Below are 8602 nucleotides of genomic sequence, written 5' to 3' on the forward strand. Positions count from 1 at the left end.
CGTCTGGGTGGTCGCCCATGTACATTGCGTGGGCGGCCTTGTCGATGAGGTGTTGCGGGATTGTCACTGCTGGCCCCCAGTCACGGCGCTCTGCCACAGTCCCGGGGCCATTGCCTCGGCGGCGGTGGGGGAGAATCCGCGCTTGACGAGCTCGTCGCGTTGCCGTTCAATCCAGTCGTACAAGAGTGTCAGATTTTCGTTTGCTTCCATCATGCCGTTGAGTGCGTTGATGCGCTCCAGGTCGTTCATGCGGTCTCCTCGATGTGGGGCCAGACGTGGAGTAAGGGCCGCGTCGGGGGTGGCGTGGTAGGTGTGGTGGATGAAGCGGTTGGCGTCGCGTATCCAGGCGACCCACACTGCGCGAGCGGGCCAGTAAAAGACGTGCGTGCTGGTTCTCATGCGTTCTCCTGCATTTGGTCGCGGTGGTTGCGTACAGCGGTCGGCCCGATGGAGTAGCCGAGGTTGTCGGGCTTGCAGATTTCGCGGGTGACAACATCGGCGAGTGTCTTGTCGCCCCATGAGGGGTCGGCGAGCCATTCGCGGATGGTGTCGGCTTCTTCGGCTCGTGCACCTCCTGAGTCGTCGAGGTGGTCTAGGAGGTGGCGCATTTTGTCGGCGCGGGGGGCTGCGTTGTGGCGTGCGAGGCGGTTCAAGTTTGGGCCTTTCGGGTAAGCGGTTGTTAAGGCATAGAAATAGCCACACCCTTAAGTGGGTGCGGCTTCGATGTTCTGTTCGTCCTGGGGGCGGTTTACTGGCCAGTCAGCCCACTCTGGGGCCGCCAAGGTCCGCCGAGTTCGGTACTGGTGTCCATGTGGTGTCGTAGTCGTAAGTGCGTGCGTCGCGGATGCCGCGCTTATCGACCAGTCCATCCAGGTACGCAGACCAGTACGGGTCCGTTTCAGCGAGACGCCGGATCGTGTCAGGGTCGTACGGGGGGTTCATTGGTTCACCATTCTATTGTTGCCGGGATTCGGGTTGCGATGCGGATCATTTCCCTGTCCTCGCAGGAGCGGTCGCACGGGGCGAGCTGCTGAGCGCGAGGAAGGGCGTTGAACGCGTCGACACGGGCCTTGGCTCGTTCGACTTTTGCGTCCCACTCGGGCCCCCACTTGGAGGCACCGGACATTTCGGCTTCGAGGTCGAACAGGTCGCTCTCGTCAATCACGCTGCCTCCATGGGCTGTGGGTTGGGTCGCCGGAACGTGTTGCGGTAGTCGTCTGGGACCCAGGGCCAGTAGGTGCCTGCGTACAGCGATTCGGGCCAGGCCCTCTCGTCTCGGTCCCCGCGCCATCGGGTGAGGTCCACTTTTCGGTAGCGCCGGTTCGCCTGATATTCGGGGTGTGTGTTGTCGAGGCGGAGACCGATGCCGAACTCTGGCCACCCGAGGAGCGCGCTAGATCCGCGTGGACGGAGGTCTCGCTGTCCTTGCGCGGACTGTGCGTGTCCGGCGTGGGCTTCCATGACGAGCGCAACGTTCCTGGCGCGGAGCTGGTCTAGTGCGGCGATGAGTGGTGCGGCGTCGTCGTCGGACTGGATGGCGCGTGGGACGAGCTTGTACAGCGGCCCAATGAACACGATCTGCGGGTCGTGCTTGTCGATGAGGTCGTGGATCGCTGACAGGTCGCGTTCCTTGGTGATGTCGAGTCGTGAGACGCAGGCGAGGGGGATTAGTTCGGCGACGTTTGCGCCGAGTTCGTGGGATGCTTTCCCTGCGAGGTCTCGGGTTGCGCGTCGCCACTGCTTTTCGCTGTTCTCCGCGTCGATCACGAGGACACGCACGGGGTCCATGGCGTCGAACGTGAACGGGTTGACGCCTGCTGCGGCGAGGACTGCCATCTGCCGGACGAGCGTGGACTTCCCTGCGCCTTCTCCGCCGGTGAGGATGAGGCGGTCTTTCCGTTCGAGGATGCCAGGGATCACCCAGTCGTACTCGTCGGTTTCTTCGAGGATGCGGGCGAGGGGGCGGGCTTCCAGGGTTGATGTTGCGGCCTTGCCGATGTTCTCCAGGCCTTGCTTGGTGGTGGTGATGGCGTCGGCTAGGTCGCCTTGGTATGCGGCCTGTCTTGCGGTTGCGGAGACTGCGACGAGTGCCCTGCGTTTGCTGCCCTCTGCGATCTGCACGGCCCAGTAGTCTGCGGACCCGGTGGCGGGCGAGGAGTCCATGAGGGTGAACACGTCGCCGTTCATGTAGCCGGGGACGTGTTGTCGGAACACTCCGTCCATGGCTACGGGGTCGGTGGGTTGTCCGGCTTTCCAGCGGGTGTAGAGGTGGTGCCAGTAGGAGCCGTGGCGGGTGCTGGAGAAGTCGTCTTCGGTGATGTGTTGGGATGCGTATCGGATGGCTGCGTTGCTGTGGAGGGCGGCTCCGAGGACGGCTTGCTCGGCGGTGGTGGTGTCGAGCAGTGAGCCGGTGATGTCGATGTCGTTATCCACGTAGCTCCCATTCTTCTAGTGGTCGTTGCCCGGGTGGTGGCTGGGGTGTGTGTCCGGGTGTGGGGCGTGCGTTTCGTATCCAGTTGCGGAAGGTGGCGTCCCAGTCTTTGCGTGCTTCGCCTTTGCTTTTGGCCCAGTCGCGCATCTTGTCTGCTTCTAGGTCGGGGTTGATGCCTGCTTGTGCTGCTTGGGTTCGGTGCTCTGGTGTTGGTGTCCAGGTGTCTGGGAGTTGTGTCGCGCGCTTGCGTGCGGGCTTCGACGGAGGAGAAGAATCTTTCTCTCTCTCTTTCTCTCTCTCTGCATTGCAAACGCCGCCGTTTTGCATTGCACTTTGCTGTGCATCCTGCAATGCACTTTGCATAGAAGGTGCATCGGTGGCCTTCTCGCGCGCCCACCGGGCCCTCGCCGCAGCACTCCTGCGCTCGCTGACCTTCTTCGTCTGCGCTGCGGTGCGGTTGTGCTCCAGGAAGTTGTGGATGTACACCTTCCCGGGCTCGGGGTCGGGGCACACTTCGCAGTCATGACCGGATTCGTGCCACAGTCCCGCGTCGATCAGGAGCCGGTCATCGTCACGAGTGGCCCCGACCTTGCGTCTCGCGATGCCGGGTGACAGGTGGCCGTCCGTCAGGTGCTGCGCGCAGTACAGGATGGATGCAAGATGCATAAGCGTTGCATTGCTGGATGCATCGAGGACGTCGAGCATTTTGGGGTTGTCGAGGTAGCCGATGTCTACTGGTGCCCATCCGCGCTGGTCTTTAATCTGCGGCTCGGCCATCGTTCTCCTTCCTGTTGTCGCTGTAGATGCTGGGGGTTGCGTAGGTGTCGCCGTCGTATTCGTCTACGTGTTCGTCGGTGTAACAGCCGATGAGCGCGAGTTCTTCGAGGAATGTCATTGCCTGGCCTCCTGGTGGCAGAACAGGGACGCCCGCCCGCAGATGGGGCAGTGTTTGCGGGTGATTGGGTGGTGGCGTCCGCAGGTGTCGCAGTGGGCGATGGGGATACCGGTCTGCGTGGTGATCACTGTTCGGGTTCCTGGAGAATTTCGAGTACGCGCCGGTAGGTGACGTCAGAGTGCTGGTTGTTGACGACTGCGCCATCCCACCGGTATGTGCCGGTTTTGGCGGTGTGCCAGGCCGCATGGATGTCGTTAGTGTCGCGTTTGGTTCGGAGGTTGACGAATGGGGCTCCGCACGTTGATTCCTGGTGTGCTACGGCGATGTTCCATCCGTTGTCGAGGGCGGTTCGGGTGAGGGTGTGGAGTCGTTCTGGAAGGCTCATGTGTTTCTCCTGCCGTACGTGATTGGGAATGTGGCGCCGGTGGATGGGGGTTCGGGGAGCCCGTAGCAGTCGGGGCAGTAGAAGCCCTGGTCGCGCCATCCGGGGGCGCCGGTCGCTGAGCGCCCGCATTCGGCGGTGATTGTGTCGCCGTCACGGGTGGCGATTTTGTGGGTGAATCCCCATGTCACGGTGTCGGTCACTGTGGGGACTCGTCGGGGTAGAAGGTGTCTCTGTATGCTTCGGCGCGTCTCTGCGCCATGAGATGCATGTCGCCGATGAGCCCGCCGCGCATGAAGCGGTCGGCGTGCTCTTTAGCGAGTGCGGTGAGTGCGGCTCGTTCGGCGGCCCGGATGGTGGGGTCGGGGGGTGGGGGTGCGCATTCGTGGTTTGGGGTGTCGCGTAGGTTCATTGACGTCCCGCATTGTGCGCATTTTTGGAAGCACATTAGTGGTGGCCTCTCTCAGAATGGGATGGCGGAATAGGGGGTGAGCGTTACGGTGGCGCGCATGTGTTTCTCGGGGATGCGTTTGTCTACCCCTTTGTGCCACACGAATGGTCCGGTTACGTGGCGGTAGTTGTCTTCGTCAAGAATGCCCATGTTGACCAGCTCATCGACGCAGGCCTTGAAGGTGTCGGACAGGTTCACGGGGTCGTATGCGGCTTTAGTGCGTTTCTCGATGCCGACATAGATATTGGCTTTACCGCATGGGTAGCGGTCTTTGGCGGCCTCGCGGGTAAGGGCTTTGATGCCGTCCTTGACTTTCTGGCGTTTCCAGATTTGCGCGGTCCGATTGTTGCTGACGGTGAGCTCCATGGGGACCAGCATTGTGAACTGTTGTCTCATGCTTTCCTCTGTTCGAGTATGGCGAGGATTTGGTCTGGTTTGATCGTTTTGTTTTGTTTTTCTGCGTTGTAGGTGAGTCGGCGGATACGAGACAGGATGATCGCGGGTGGTGTGGTCATGGGTGCTCCAGTGTTGGGCGCAAGAAAGGCCCCATTACCGTGCGCCTCGGGGTCGATGGGGTTCGGGTCTGTCGGGGCGCAGGTGTACTCCTGCTCGGCCCAGTAGTCGCTCACGTCTGGTCCTCCGTCTCGGTGGCGATGGGGTGGGGGGTCAGCAGCAACCGGCGTCGGGGAAGATGTAGACCTTCTCCTTCGCGCTGGATGCTTCGATGGTGCTGTCCGGGGCGGGCAGTTCCTCGAGAGTGATGCCGCCCTCGTGTTCGGCGTTTTCGTTGTATGCGTCGAGCGGGTTGCGGTCGGTGATGATGACCAGCCCACCCTCGGAGTGGTAGTTGGGGGTGAGCTCGCTGACGTCTTCGTAGATGTAGACCTTCATTGGGTGCCTCCTGGGCACGAAAGTGGCCCGTCACCAGCGGTAACGGGCCGAAAGTATGAAAGGGGGAAAGTGGGAACCGGAGTCATACTTTCCGGTTCCCACTTTCGGTGTTACATTCTGCATTCCCCGTTGAGGGCGCGGCGCACAGTGTCGGTGTCGATGAGGGCGGGGCCTAGCCCGCCACCGTGTGGGGTCGGGTGACGCGTGCGGGTGTTGTCCTCGTCGACCTGGTCGAGCAGGTCTCTGGCGGCACGGATGCGGTCTTCGGCCCGCGCAGACCTGGCTTGCGCGATGCGTGTCTCGCCTTGCCAGTACAGGGTCTGGTTGTGGCGAATGTTGGAGCGTGCTTCCTCGCGGTCCAGTGCGTCCAGGAGTGCGGTCAGGGTGGGGCCGGTGAGGCGTACGTATCCGCGCCCAGTTTCGGTGGCCATGGCGCGCAGCTGGTCTCGGTCGATGGTGGTCACGGTGTCTCCTCGGTGGCCGGGTGGTGGGTGTCGCGGTAATGTCGGACGCGCTCAGCTTCCAGGTGGGGTGCGGGGGCGGTGAGGTCATCGAGGGTCTTCGCGTACCCGTCGAGCGCTTCCCGTGCCGCGTCTCGCTTCACGCGGGCGATGGTGTCGGGCGTCCACTCGGTGTCAGCGGGCAGGTCTCCGCTGAACGCCGCAAGGTATGCCTGCGCCTCGGCGTCGGTCGGTTCCCGCGCGAGTAGGTAGGACCGCGCCCACTCGGCACCCTCGGCGAAACCCTGTGCGCGGAGATCCGCGGCGTCGCGGTCGGGATAGTAGGGGTCGTTCGTGATGAACACCCGCTCGGCTTCTGCGCGTGCGGCGGATTCGAAACTCTCGCTCATCAGGCACTCCTCTTCTTCTGCCACGGCGCACGGCCACGGGCGATCATGTCGTTGGTGTTGTCCTGCATCGTCCCGGCTTCCAGATGCTCAGGCGCGATGCAGGGCGGGTTGTCGCACTTGTGGCGCACGATGAGCCCATCGGGGATTGGGCCGTTGATCAGCTCGTACGCGACTCGGTGGACCATCTGGCGCGGCTTGCCGCCGAACCGTGCTTCGCCATACCCGTGCCGGTTGCGGAAGCCCCGCCATTCCAGGCATCCGCTTTCGACTCGCTTCGAGTTGGCGTCGAGCCGCTGCGCTGTTGTGGTGGACGGCGACGGCATCGGCATGAGGGCGCGTCCGGCGTCCACGTCTCCGGTCTCGCGCAGGCGGCGATAGTGGGCGTTGCAGTAGCCCTTCGCGTGCGCGGGGAGGCCGCAGTCGTCTACGGCGCACATTCGCTCGCCCCGGGGCTTCGGCGTAGGCCCACCCGCCAGAGGGTCGCCATGCCGGGACCATCGCTGGTAGTGGGCTGAACACATCCCGCGCTTGATCCGGTACGTGTTTTCGCACCCCTCGATTGAGCAGATACGATCGTTCACAGCCGACTCCTTTCAGTCGGTTAGGCCCCGGATCACGCAGCGCCAACTGCGCCGGGGCCGTCTTAAGTTGTGCTCTCATTTTACCAGGTCACGCCCTCTTTTCAGCTGATTCTGGGCGTCCCAAACCCACCTGCTCCAGCGCGTACGCGAGAGCGGTGGCATGGGTGGCGTGGAAAGACCAAGAGGGAGTGCCCGGGCTGTCCATAAAGCGTTGAAGCATTGGGGCGCGCCCTCGGCGGATCGGTGCTGACCCGTCGCTCACGAGAACAATCCACGCCTCTCCCACGAATGCAGCGGCTGAGCTGGGGTCGGCCTTCACGACTGCGGCGCGGCGCCTCACTGCCCGCCCCCCTCGACCTGTACACCGTGCTCTGCGAGGAAGTCGGCGAGAGTGTCGTAGTTGTCGCGCCAGTTCTGCTCTTCCATCCCCGCGTTGATGAGCGCGGTAAGTTCTTCGGCACCGTCGGGGCGGGCGGGTGGCTCCGTGAGCGCGGCTGTGAGGATGGTTTCCGCGAGGTCCTCGTCGAGGAAGCGCTCGTTGTGGCCGAGGTCCAGGTAGACGCTTTCGCGGATGCCGGTGCGGAACTTCCAGTCAGAGATGACCGCCGCGCCCCGCTCGACCATCTCGTCGGTGATGTCGTCGGCCTTACGCTGTCGCGCTGCGTCGGTAATGAGTGTGCGCTCCCTCTCCTCGGCATCCAGGGCACGTGCGCGCCAGGCGTCCTCTCCCCGCACGGCTCCCTCAGCGCGCCGCTCGGCCAGTCTCAGGTCATCCAAGAGCATGTCGCGTTCCTGCCTGGCCTGATCAGCGATATGTGTGGCCTCGGGCAGTCTCCAGTGCGCGTCCTTATCTGGGCAGTGAGCGCTCTCGGTTTCGTTCTCGATGGCTGCTGCTGTGACGCCACCGTCGGCGGGGTCACGGAAAGTGTGTGTGGTCATGAGTGTTCCTCCAGGTCGAAGTCGAGGGTGTCGGCGTCTCTCAGGTTGTAGGCCTGCACGAGGTCTGCGATTAGTTCGTGGTCGTCTGTTGCGGTGGTGGCGAATCCGGTTACCGGGATTTCGGCGTAGAGGCGTCCGGTTGCGTACCATTCGGGGGGTGGTTCGGGTGCGCCATAACCGGCTTGCTGGTGGTCGTAGGGGTCGTGTATGTAGCGCATTCTGTGGGCTCCTGGTGTCGGTGTCTCGTGCCCGCCCCGGACTTGAACCGGGGTGTATGCCGTTCGGGCTCTACTCTTAAATGTTGCGAGTAGGTGTTAGTGGCTCAAAAGGGATCAAAAGGGCGGCTGGTCGTATCCACCCTGCTGTCGGGTCTCACCCCACGACTGCTGCTGTCCCTGTCCGGGCTGCGCGGCGGGGGGCCAACCATCACCGCCACCAGTGCCCGACCCCCACTGCTGGGCGTTCTGCGACTGCTGAGGGGCCTGCTGGAAACCGCCACCCTGGGACTGGTCACGCTTCGGGAAATGCTGAATCCCATGACCGTTGACCTTCACCGACGCCTTGCCCTCGTAAACGTCGGTGCCGCCCACAGTTCCGGTCACAATCACCGTGTCACCGGGGCTAATGCCGAGTCCTGCGATGAGGTCGTGATGATTGCGCCAGTAGGCCACGTCATAGAACGTCTCGCTCAGGGTGTCGTATCCGCCCTGGTCGTTCTTGCGTGACCGTCCAGCGGCCACACGGACGTTAGCGACCGGTGTCCCGTTAGCGTCTCCGAATCGGGGGGCGGCGAGTGCGCGTCCGGGAATGTTGATAGATGCGTCAGGCATTGTTCTCCTTGGTGTTGCGGGTGAGGTATTCGGCGACGCTAATCAGGTCGATAACGTCATAGGACATGTCGAGGTCGTCTAAGAGTTCAGAGGCGTCCCTGAGGGTGGCCGCGCCGCTCGTGGGTGCAGCGGACAGGGCGTTAGTGATCTTGATAGGGCGGCAGTTAAGGCACATGGTCAGGTGGTCTCCTTGAGTGAGTCGATGCGGGTGGGGGCGAATCCGGACCAGTGTTCGCCGGTGCTGGTGACGACGACGGGTGCCTGCTGGTGGCCGAGCTCGATCACGTAGTCGTATGCGGTCTGGTCCTGCGTGATGTCAACCTCGGTGTGGGCGGTGCCGTTTTTGTTGAGG

The 8602-nt window shown here is 63.0% G+C and overlaps 1 protein-coding gene across 1 annotated transcript; it reads right to left on the minus strand.

The window, feature by feature from the left end:
* Window positions 1–7752: 7752 nt before the first annotated feature.
* LOC138140823 (single-stranded DNA-binding protein-like) lies at window positions 7753–8250 on the minus strand. The gene has a single exon (XM_069061732.1). The coding sequence runs from the start codon at window positions 8248–8250 to the stop codon at window positions 7753–7755; it is 498 nt and encodes a 165-aa protein (XP_068917833.1).
* Between the last annotated feature and the right edge of the window lie 352 nt (window positions 8251–8602).

This window comes from Tenebrio molitor, unplaced genomic scaffold (assembly GCF_963966145.1).
Source record: "Tenebrio molitor unplaced genomic scaffold, icTenMoli1.1 SCAFFOLD_285, whole genome shotgun sequence".
Classification (NCBI taxonomy): Eukaryota; Metazoa; Arthropoda; class Insecta; order Coleoptera; family Tenebrionidae; genus Tenebrio; species Tenebrio molitor.